Source organism: Telmatherina bonti (assembly GCF_933228915.1).
Source record: "Telmatherina bonti genome assembly, chromosome: 17".
NCBI lineage: Eukaryota > Metazoa > Chordata > Actinopteri > Atheriniformes > Telmatherinidae > Telmatherina > Telmatherina bonti.
This window is the reverse complement of record NC_136615.1, coordinates 22595404-22608136: the sequence shown is the minus strand read 5'-3', so window position 1 is coordinate 22608136 and position 12733 is coordinate 22595404. Positions and strand designations below refer to the sequence as shown.

The following is a 12733-nucleotide window of genomic DNA, read 5'->3' as shown; positions in this document are numbered from 1 at the left end:
AAGCGAGAATGAAGAGAGAACTGACAGACACCAAGCTGTCAGTTTTGTTCTTTAGAGAGAAGCTCTGATCTGACATCATTTGAGAGTGAAGCTGCCAAGTTATATGCAAAGAAGAAGAGACAGATGACAGTCTTCGTGTCACTGGTTCATCACTGACACTACTGAGGACATGTGCTGAAATTAGCAGTTGTGCCAATCAAGCTCATGATGGTGTTTTAGACGAAAATGAATTAAAATACAAGTGATTGCCAACAAAACGGAAGATTTGATCCTCAGATTGAAAGTGATGAGGATAGATAATAACAGGTATGTCTGATGTCCCTGCTGTATTGCTTCTTTCTGTTGGAGATGCACATGAGAAACTTTGATATCTGACTGAAGTTGCATTTTTTTTCCAGCTGGTCATGATTCAGTTCTGAGCCCTTTTTTTTTTTCTGTGATTCTGTGAGAAACAGGTTTGTGTCTTTGCAGAGCTCCATCTGTTAAGTTGGACTAAAGTCATATTAGTCACTCACATACTATGCTTCACACATACACATTAAGGATGGATGTGCACACACTGAGACACACAGGAAACACACGGAGAAAGAATTTTAGCATGCCAGACATTTGATATTTCACTGAAGCGATGCCAAATCTTTCCATCCTGAAGTATCTCAAAGCATTCTCTTGACTGGACAAAAGAAAAGAAAGTAATCTTTCTCAAAGCACCCAACAGTTTTCTTGATAAAATAGACGTGTCTGATTTGCAGCGTATGCTTTCTAGGAAATGTAAATTTGCCAGTGTTCATTCTGAAACTGACTTTATTTATGTTTCTGTCTTCTTCTCCACCTCAGGTTTCCGAGCGATGCGATTACGTGTATGTCAATGGAAAGGAGACAAGAGGAAAGAGCAAGGTGATGCTCAACTTCACCTACAGTTTTCTCAGCGCGCAGCTTGAAATGAGTGTATGGATGCCCCGCCTACCCTTGCTCATCGACGTGGCTGACCCTGAGCTTAGTCAGATTAAGGGCTGGAGAGTTCCGGTTAGCACAGGCAATAGGAGGTAAGATGTGATTGTCGATTGCATTTAAAGGATTCGATCCATATTGTGCGTCACATTTCCAGTGCCGAATGTTAAATTGGCCTCTTTCACCACTGTGTATCCATGTATCTCAACATGAGCTGGCAAAGGGAACATATATGTGGGAGGACGAATCTTGGTTTCTTTTTTAGGTCAGTGACTAGAGAAGCTTTTCACAATCCCCGTGTGTATCAGATTTGTCACTTAGTAAAATGAAATAAGAAAAGCCTGCATTGAACTGGCTGGGCATGAGCGCTGCAGACGTATGAGCCATAAAAGGCATGTTCAGCTGTGTAATGAGAGTCTCATAATTCACCAGAGTTGGGTCCCAAAAAAAGTACTTAAAGAGAATAAGAAATGAGTTGTAATTTTCTGGGCAACACTGCAAGCCTTGAAAGTGATAAAGTACACAGACATATGCAGCACAGTGTGAGTTGTACAAGGCAGTTCCAACAAAACATGGAGTCATTTTTCTTTTATCTGAATTAGGCTGATTATAACAGAATATTCAAATGAAAACTGATGATCACTGGAGCACATTTGAATCTAATAATAGCTATTATTATCATTATTTACTGTGACCAGACAGTCAGTAGCTATCATGACATGAAACACTCAAACATTCCTTTCATCTGAGCAAGACTTTTACAGTAAAACACAATTTACGATCTCAATCATACATTATTTACATGGGTGGGAATACTACATGCAGGGCATTTGTAATGCTGGAAATTTATTTAACTAGAGACCATTAACTATTAACTATTAGAGCTCTAAAATGCAATCTCATTCCTGATGTTGAGACACTGAGAAGTGAATGAAATGATAGCCCACTGACTTTTAATCATGTCAGCCCCTGATTTAATTGAAAATAGTGCAAAGGGCAAATGTTGAAACTGAGAAATGATTTTTTTTTTTTTTTAATTAATATCTGATTATATTGAATTGAATGCTAGTAACACATTTAAAAAGACTTTGGACTGAGAGATATTGCAGCTGTGTTGCATCATGTCATTTTCAAGCCTCTTCAAATATTTGACAACAAAAGGGACAAACACCTTCACTAAATAAAATCTTGTCCTTTCATGCTCGATATTGTCGTTCAGTTATACTTTTGTTCAACACCTCTTTTACCATAGTTTTCATTTCATAGAATGCAAAATATTTCAAGTGCATGATCATTTTAACTTGCATTTATGTGAATACAACAGCAAACTAAGTTTCCTAAAGTTTTGAATTGTATGTGTTTATGGTTCTGCTGCCTTAGTCCCTGATCCGAGTGTTTTTGCTCTATTTTATTGCTTTTAGCCAAGGTACATAGAATTCTCCAAATTTCTATTAAAGCTTTTAAGGATATTATGTACAACAGAAGATTAAAATCCCCAAGTAATTTTTCCTTTTTTATGTAAAGAGATTTGTGGTTGCTTGCAGCAAGGACGTTGTGGCTGGTTGCTTTGTTTGTCCACCAAGGAAATATTTTTAACTATCTGTAGGTTTTACTTTCTGTCTCTTAACAAGAAAACAAAACCAAAGAAATTTCCCAACTTAAATTTTGAAATACTTGCTGGACATTTGGAGTATTGCCAGTGATAGAATCCTTGAGATTCTGATGTAGATCAGGAACATTAAATGTAAAAATATAACATGAACCTTAATGCAAGATCTTCTTGCCTTTTAGTTATTTTAGTTTAAAGTGGTTTGTTAGTTGATTCCTCCAAAAAAATAACAATGGAAATAATAAATAAGATCATCTAAATTAGCCAAATGGCTAAAGCAAAGGTTTATAATGCTTTTCCCTTTTTAACAATAGAAGAAAAATACAACACGTAAGGACATTTGGAATTTGATATATATGATATGTATATATATTACAAGGAAAACAAAAAAACAGCCAGTTCTGTGACATCTTAGGCAGCAGTATTATTGTTATGGACAGGTGAAACCACATGTAGGACATGCTTTAAACTAGAAGTGATCCACATATGGAGCCAAAATTTCTTTTATTTAAACTTTATTTTTTTCCTTTTGTTCAGTTTTCACTCAATCTTTGCAGTCTTTTATGACCTCCGAAGCCACTTTTTTCTTTTTATTATCAAGCCAAGCTTGATTAACATCTGGGATGTCTTCATTCTAGACATTTTAGTGACACGTTGTTTGAATTATCTATGAATGCATGTAAGGCTGTGTGTGTACACTGCCAACATTTTCTGGAAAAACTATATCAGGGCTGATAATAATTATTTAAATACACATAACATAAAGAAGTATCTTGATTTATCCAAATCTTTGCTTTTTTCATTGTAACCAGGTCACATATTTAATTGAACATTAACAGGTTAAAAGAATTCCCAATGCATTTTAAAATAATGGGTGCCATTTTTACTATTTCTGTATATAAACTCTTCCTTACCTGTCAGCCAACACATACAGCAATGATAATATACATTTTTGGCAAAACGGTATGCTGCTGATATATCTACAGATATTTTAGCTTGGTTGTTGGTGAAGTGCATCAAATGTTGAACAAGCTTAGCTCAAATTAAGACCACCTACAAGTATTTTAAATATAACTATAACAATCCTTTGAATTGGATTTGAAACCCTAAATATTGTATATGCAGATGCTTTATATCTTGTTATACAAAGAACTATAATTAAACTGTTTACTTCATGCATGTATTGCGCTTCCATAACTACCACCAAGTCACTATATCTCCAGTCCGCCTACAACCCACAGGGTGGCACTCTTACACAAATACCCCCTGCTATAAATGCCGGATCCCATTTGTCATGTCTTTCAAGTTCATGACTCCATGAAGAATGAACACTACGTGCAGTTTGTGTGTATTTTTAAGAAGAAGAAACCAAATACAAGGAGAAAGCTAAATGGGCAACATTTTCTTGGCATTCATACTTCGGTGAGTGCATGCTCCGGCTAAGTGAGCACTCATTCACTTTCTCATAAGTGCCCAAACCACCTCATTAAAGTCCAACACCATAGGTGACCTGTCACTCACAGCTACAAACATGCCCTGACCCCATGTTTCTGCTGCCAGCCACAAATGTCACCTTGGTGTAGATTGCTGTCCCCTCACTCATGTGTAGGAAGAGAGGGAGAAGGGGGGGCATGCTGAATGCAGGTTAGGAACTAAGCCAAGCCATTGGGCCACAACATGTTAACCTGTCAGCCCATTTTTCTGCCTGACCGGCTATGCCTCATTAAACCTAATGGAAACTGTCACTGTCACTCCCCCTGGCCACCTGACCGGTGGAGAGGCAAGCAGAGCTTGAAAGAGTAAGAATAAAACATGTAGGGGAGTCAGCGAGAGGGAGACAGAAACGTAAAGGAACAGAGTTGGAAAAAAACAGATTAGTACAAATTCCAGTTAGAAACTGATAAATTGTGAAGTCAAAGTCAGACACGTAGTGAGAGATAGATGACAATAACAATGCAGAAAACAACAAACAGATCTATATACAGAGATAAAGTGTGATGGAAAAAAGTGGCAGATGGATAAGAGTAATCTGTTTGCCTGACTTTTTTTTTTTCAACAGCTATAGCAAAACATATGGCTGAGGCGATACAATACGCTGAAGCTAAATGGAACAAAAATGCGCCTTTATGCAAGCAGATATCTTTTGTTTCTTCTTCAGTTTTTGCATCACAGCTTTAATACTATTAGATACAAGAAAGCATTTTAAGAAAATAAAGGTGCCATTTTAAGTTTACATGTTGAAACAATAACTTATTGATCCTTCACTTTCTTCTTGCATTGGTGTTTGGAGGTCTTGCATCTTGCATAGTACTAACTCTTCACAAACAAATGGAATCTTATGCAGGATTCATACTTTCTCTCCTTTCCTACCTTCCTAACCTAGCTAATGTGAATCTGTTGTGATGAGATCGACATGCATAAGAGCAAAAGACCAGCTGCTCAGTTTGCAAACAATCATTTGTTAAAAGACATATGCTCTGAAATGACTATATCTGCAAAGCGTTGGCCAAATAAATGGCAGACTCAGAAAAAATATCAGTTGCCCTTTCAAAGGAAATGAGAAAACAAACCAGGCAGCAGTTTGTCTCTGCAAGCTGTTTTTAAATGGATTTTTGAAAACCCTGGGAGACTGTGACTTTTGGAATGTCAGACAAACATGCAGCCGTACACAGTGGAGGATTTGACAACATTAAATACATCAGAGGTTTTAGACGTCATCACCTATAATGGTGAACAGAAGAAAAATGAATTATTCTGCCGCAGAAAAAAAGAAAAATTCCTCTTGTGTATTTATTTTTTATTTTTTGGGAGTGTCTAAATACAAAGAACTCGCTGCTTTTCACTTCAGAAGCAGCTTGAATTCATGCACTTTTACTCATCCGTCCATCTGTGCTGTCACCTCAAAGCCCAAACATCACCTCTGGTTCTTTTCCACTAGGTACGAGAGGGTCACTGATGACAGGGACGGCGTGGATGCAGCGGAGGAAAGGACAGACAATACCTGTGTAGCCCAGTACCAGAGCACCACTTTACGCGTCCTCACACACTTTGTGGCAGATAACGAAAATAGTAAGGGATCCACAGAGGAGGACGGACTGGGTCAGATGAACTTCTTGCTGGGGAGTGACTGGCAGGTGGATGTGACACAATTGGTCAAGGAATCTCTGAAGGTGGTGGACGCCAAGATCGCCGAACTGATGGAGGGTCAAGTGCTAATGGGACTGAGCGCTGGAACCACCAAACTGCAGGTTGGATGGGTGTATGTTTTACTGCCATTGTTAATCTAATCTCATTCTGGTCCTACAAGATCAACAATCTGGCAGGTTTTCCATGTATCCCTGCCCCAACACACCTGGCTCAAACTGATAAGTCAATGTGAAAAACTTGGGCTGTAAGAACCAATTAATTTGATTTGCGCGTTGAAAGTGGGAATTTATATGAAACCTGCTGGATTTTGGCTTATGTTGGACTGAAATGAGTAACCTTAAACATGCAGTAATATATTAGCCGCAGTGGGAGTTACTTTGCCTCCGTTAAGTTGTGTTGTATAACACAGTTAATGATTTAATCCTCACGAAAGTTGTCACCCAACTTATCTACTGCAAAAGTTACCAAGTTTGAACTTTTTTTGTTGTTATTGTAAGCCCTAATACATGAGTAGGTATGCTGGTGTAGATTCTCAGTTATCTAGATCACAATCATAATAGCTTGAGTAAAGTCAGCTGGACTGCTATTTATATAACTTTGTTCATGCAGTCATAGATTCTTGAGCAGCAACAGTTAATATCCAGTTTATGGGTATAGTGGAGTATAAAGGACACAAAAAGTCATTTGTTTTTTATTTGACAGAGACCTAAGGCAGCTTAAAATTGAGCAGTAGTCTGCTTTACTATAAACTAACATGATCATGAGCCCTTTGTGTTGAAGGTTATCCTTGTCTAACACTTTTCTGCATGAAAAGTATTTAACACTTCCCACCCTGGGCTTTGACCCATAAATAACAGAAGACAACAGCACTTAGAAAAAAGAGGAATTGGTAACAAAAGAGAGTAAGAAATAAATTATATGTGTTTAGTAACAGCTAAATATACAATAACTTCAAAACTGCAAAGCTGTAAAGCTATTTGATTCACAACCCAACATGGTGACAATTTGCCGCCAGCTGAATTGTTTGACTTTTGTTTCGGTCCATGATATAACAGGTCAGTCATTACACCAGTGCTGAGCTGAATGGAGGCATATCACCCCCTTGTGTTGTTGCAATGGACAAATTTGAGTCAATAATTCAATTACACTTCTGTGCTGGTATACTGGGACAAGGCCAGGCTAAACTCAAGACAGTAGCTCAACCTGGTTGTGCAATTAACAAACTGAATGTTTACATGCTTAAGCTTCAATTTCAACACCCAATTAGCAGACTGAAATGACCAAATGGAGACCAAGTATTTCTACATATCCTCCTGAACTGAAACGCCATGTTTTCTGATCTTATGGCTATCCTCCATGCCAACTCCAACCTCTTCAGGAACACGGTGTTGCTTGGTAATAAGTGAGCATAGCAGATTGACATTTTCAGTATTTTCTGTTAGCAGCTAATAAGGCCAAAACTGGTGCATCAGACACAGACACGAAGGATACCTGGCAAGAAGCAGCATGAACTGGATGCATGAATCGACGTGCTTTTGCCAAAACTGCCGCAATATGTCCCAGACTGTGTTCTGTCATTGGCTATTGCCATAATGTTTGCACAGTAAAACCACAAAATAAGACAAAAAGGATACTGCAGAGGATGCAGAGTAGGACAGAGTAGTTTTGGCAGTGGAAAGGGAAAAGAAATACAAGAGCAGCCACATTGATTGCAGCATGACACAAACACTTAAGCCCCTCTTGGGTTGACAGAGAAACATCCCTTAATGGCACATCTAATAAAAGCTTACACCTGCACGGTCTCTCATTTTCTCAACCTCTCCCAATATTGCTCCCTGACACAAGTACAACCCCCCCACACACACACTCTCTCATGCCATCCACAAATACTTGGAATCCTATTTATGATAAAAATCAGGACCCTGCTGAAGATAACACGTGAGTCTTTCTCACACCATAAATCAGCAGCAGTCTGGCATTTACAAGACAGCACAACAAAGGGCAACACATTGTTGAAACACAGAACTGAGATCACAATCTCCTGCCGCACCGAAGAGTTATGTGCACCGCAGGACTGATTTTTGTTGTTCTTTTAAAGCTGCACATCATTCAAACTGTAGCTCAAACATCACAACTACATAAAAATGTGTAACAGACTCAAATGCTTGAATAAACTCCTTTCATCAAAAACAACGTAACATTATTTATTACCTCTTACCTATTACCTTTATTTCAAGAGCATTTAATTTACGTAGCTAAATAAACAGTGCAGATATCCAAGCACATATGCAACACATCCAGAGCAAAGCACTTCTGAAGGTCTTTCAGTTTATCTTTTTTCAGGAATTTGTCATTTTTGCTCACAATTTATGTGTTATATTTCAGTTTTGTGTGAGAAAATATTTTGAAAAGGCAAAGTTTGTTGCTTTACAATTATTTTTCCGGCCTGTATAGATTAATATATATCCTCACAGTGTACATAAAAAAACAGTTAGCATTCATTTCAGCTGAGTATCGCAGCTGAAGTTGCACATTTGACATTTAAATTAAAGCCAAGGATTTCAAAAGACCACTGATGTAGAAGACCCGATAGCGTCTATCGAACGGGTAATGTGATCATTAATTTACTGAGCTACAAATTTGATGGTTTAGCAGAAGAGGGGAAGAAATCCATTTAAGAGCTCTCATTCTGTCATTTTATGGATAGGCTGCTTGCATGCAAAACACATATCCTGCTGCTGTTTGCAGCATTATCAGTGTGTGAGTCACACACGTTGTTTTGGTTACAATGGATTTAATGTAATTTTGTTGGTTTCACTCGACCAGATCGAGGTGTAATTGGGATTTGGAAGGTTTCAGGATGTAAGAGTCCTTCTTAATCTGAATTGAAATCTTACAAGACAAGATTTTGACAGTTTTGAATAGGAAGTGGTAAGCCTGGAAAAAGTATTTAATTGTTCTCAGGGGGTAGAAATTTTTTTTAAAAAAAAGTAAACTTAAGAAATAGTGTGAGAAAGGTAGATGACATGTCTGGAAGCCTGGTGGGAGAATCTCACGGTTATGGATGTGGGCCAATTCTGTGATGGGATGTAAGAGACACCCAGCTTTGATAAGAGGAGGAGAAGCAACCCGGTTGCTAACAGGACTACCACAGAAGCGGGGAAAGGAGCCTTGACATGTGAAGATGAGAAGCTCAGAAAGAAAATAGACTTTTGTTTGTATGTGGTAGTCAGGGTTTGGATGGGAAGACTATTGAGGAATGTAAAGCACTTCTACGGAGCTCTCCAGAAAATGTCAGAAGGTTTATATTGCAATTTTACAGGAGAAAGATGCAGGTCATCCCTGTCATAGCTGGAAGATGAGCTTCTGCTGTTCAAAGGTGAAGCATTACTTTTTAAACCTTACATCATGCACTTCATTTGTACTTGAAGAATTTAAACTCCTAGCTCAAGTTTGACTTTATATAATTTAAATACATAAATGCAGGTGATTTTTTTTTTATCTTTATTTTTAACTGTAAACCTCAATAAAGTCTTTTGTGCAAAGATCAAATATTAGTTGCAATATCTTTGCTAAGTTTCACGACCACTATCAGTTTCACTTTGTGATCTCCACCCTCTGCAGAGGTAAGGGTGGAATGTGCATTCTGTACAGAGGCCATACTGTTAGCTGCTGAACATTCAAGGGTATTGCTTGGACTGTGTGGGCAGGCAGGGGGATAATGCAAAGAGAGGTAAACCAAAGGAAGGAAAACAGGAAAATGGGTCTGTACAAATGAGGCAGTGATCAGTGCTGACAGTTCATTATGGCTGGTAAATACAGCCATGTGGGGGTGGCTGCAGGAGAGACTGGAGCCCTAATTGGAGCAGATAGAAGAGATTCTCATCTCATAACAATATCACAGCTATTTACAAGCTTACACCTCAGGCAGCTCAAAAAGCTGGAGAAAATATCAGTAAGGAGAACTCAAAAATACAGTATGTTGGAATATATGAGTTCCTGATTTTCTGCCATTTTCTGTATTGTTTAAGGCATGTTTCAGCCAGCGGAGTTAGAATGTAGAAGATATGTGGTTCCCATTTAGCAAAATGGATCGTAATCACTGTGTTGAGACTCTGATTCTGAAAACTATATCGATAACTGAATCGATTGTTTCAGTAAATATCTGGAAACTCTTTTCTTGAACTATGTAAGAAGTATAAGAAGTATAAGAAACAAAGCTAACCATAATTATTGCATAATTTTGACCACATGATGTAAGCCATGGACAGCCCAGGGTAAGAAGCTGTTCCTGGTTTAGATCTTTAGAAAGGAAAAAAACAACAGGAGCTCCTGTGCAGGCAGAACATCAATAAAAGAGAGAGAGAGAGAGAGAGAGAGAGAGAGCAAAAAGAGCATAAAGGTTTTTATTGATATATGATAAAGGCAAAACTCAGCTTATTTTTGTTTTGTATGCCTCCCACTGAAATTCAAAGAAAGAAAAACAAAGAAATCCTTGAGAAAACTACACATCCAGCATGACTTGTGACTTTCAGAGCTCAAGCGTTGGACTGGAATCATTCTGAACAAGAGTGTGCTAACGTTTCCTTTTCATTTACAGTTCTAGTTGTCCCTTTGGACCACTTAAAAACAAGAACAATAACTACTCTGAAGTACTAATAATAAGTATGTTTATTTGTCCCAGGTGCTGTCTCCTCTGACATCATCCGTTCTGGCTGAGAGGAGCATCAGGGTGCTGGATGATAAAGTTAGTGTTACAGAGCTTGGGGTACAGCTGGTATCTGGACTGTCTTTGTCACTGCAACTGAGCCCAGGGAGTAACAGGGCTATTGTTGCTACTGCCACAACACAGGAAGTCATTGAATCACTAAAACAAGTAAGATTACATTCAAATATTTTCTTTTTTTCTTAATTTCTTATTAGAGAATGTTAAATTAGGGCGTTAACTCTGCTTTAATTGTATTTGGATTGTAAGTTAAACATTGGAGTTATGGTTTAGTAAATTATACTTATTACATTTTTTCTTTTAAACTTGACATAGTAAAGCTTGATTTTATTTGCATCTCCTACCACTCCTCAGCTCTTTTTATTTTTATTATTATAATTTCCAATAAAGGCTGTAGTCTCTTCCCAGGAGAGCTTTCAGGAGAATACTTTTAAATCTGTTTCACCCAGTTGTTTCCATAAACTTTTCTTCCTTAATTAAAGCAGACTTTTTTCCTCCACTTTAGTTTTCCATCTGTTTATTCTTTATGCATTCAAATGGAAAGCTCCAGATTTATCTGTTTGGAGTTATTTGGGGGTTATTTTCGTTCACATGTTACTTACTGCTGCTGTGCTAATTTGTGTCTTGCTGTGTGTTTGTTCTCACAGGAGTCCCTCATCAGTGCTTGGCTCCAGTTCAGTGATGGATCCATGACTCTTCTAGATAACTACAACCCTGCATATTTTACCCTGGCAGCAACATCTTTGGATGAACAGGTGGTTGGAGTGCAGCACAGTACAGCATGGAAGTGGCCCATCATTGTTGCCAGGGGTGAAGGCCAGGGCTTGCTTGTGCGTGTTGAAATGAGCCCATCAGAAGTGTGCCAGAAAGGCAAACGGCGTACCACTTTAGCCACTGGAATGGTAAACATACAGGTAAGGTTTGGTCAGTCAGAAGACCAGTACAGACAACCAGGAGATAGAAGAACGCGCCCTGATTCTCCATATTATGGTGGATCTATATCCGATATGGAAACTGGGTTGATTAACCGAGGAGCCACAACTATTAAGGGCAATGTTCCAATGAGGCCTAACGGGGGCCGTTTATCAGCAGACAGTGGAGCAAGGGCCCCGAATGAATTTGCTGAATACCCAAACCAAGCCGAGCTGCCACGCAGCCGCAGCTCTGACGACGACTTGTTGCCATCTCGACGAGGCCTGACAGACTTGGAGATTGGTATGTATGCCCTGCTGGGGGTCTTCTGCCTGGCCATCCTGGTTTTTCTTATTAACTGCATATCGTATGCATATAAGTACCGCAACAAGCAGCTGCCTCTGGAGGCTCAAGAGGCTATGCCCCATGCCCACGACTGGGTCTGGCTTGGCCAAGAAGAAGGACTTTGTCTGCAGCAACAGCAGCATGAAGAACTGGGCGGTGCCTTAGAGGAAGGTAGTCAGCTGTTAAATGGAGGCATCCAGCGTGGTAGCACTGGTGGAGGAGGCTGTAGCTCAAGTGGAAGAGATCACAGGAATGAGTCTATTAATTCCCCCACCACCAAGAGAAAGAGGGTGAAGTTTACCACCTTCTCCAATGTAAAGTCCAGTAATGGTTGTCCAGTGCTCAGCCCATTAGCACTAGTGCAGACCAGTGAGATAAAATGGGTATGTCCAGACATCGAGCTTGGGGACTCAAAGGATCTTAGGAACTACATGGAAAAGCTTAACGAGAATGCAATTAAGAACACTGCGTAAGGGGTACTGGGGGTTTTCAATGAACTATAAGAGAAACTCACCTGAATGCCTTCAGATTAAACAGAGATGAGAGGTCAGAGGTCAGGATTTAGGGGTGAGCAAGCAGACTGACAGCTGTTGTCTAAGTGAACACCTCACCACAAACAGAAAAGTGGACTTAGCCATCGATGTTTCCATGACTCAGAAAGGATCGAGCAAGAAAGGACATGACATGCTTCGCCATGACACGAGAGCATAGTTGTAAAGAAGGAAACGTTAAAATGGCATCGTTGCTTAACTTAAATGTATGTTGTCTTCATTTGGGGTTGAGTTTATTTTTTATGCAACATCTAGACTGCTTCACGTCTTGTTTTTAAATCACTATGTTTTAATGTTGTATTTGTTGTACTTTTTGTACTTTGATTATTTTTTACGTGTTTCATTTTCTAGAGTTGCTGTATGCTCTTCACCACATGCCAGCAGTGTTAGATTCTACAAGAGAAGCGTTTAAAGCAATTTTGTACTGTATATAAACACAGATTGATTTAAAGATACTATATGTAAAGTAACATTTTGTAAAGTGCTGATTGG

General features: G+C 38.9%; 1 protein-coding gene across 1 annotated transcript in view; it reads left to right on the top strand.

Annotated features, from left to right (window-relative positions):
• The window catches only part of LOC306768749 (transmembrane protein 132C), a gene marked incomplete at both ends in the record, with an annotated part of 172219 nt that extends 160056 nt beyond the window's left edge, over nucleotides 1-12163 (top strand). Inside the window, 4 exons of the mRNA XM_079257173.1 lie at nucleotides 838-1046; nucleotides 5499-5808; nucleotides 10392-10583; nucleotides 11081-12163. Coding sequence (XP_079113299.1) covers nucleotides 838-1046; nucleotides 5499-5808; nucleotides 10392-10583; nucleotides 11081-12163 — 1794 coding nt within the window. The remainder of the gene's footprint in view (nucleotides 1-837; nucleotides 1047-5498; nucleotides 5809-10391; nucleotides 10584-11080) is intronic.
• Nucleotides 12164-12733: the final 570 nt, after the last annotated feature.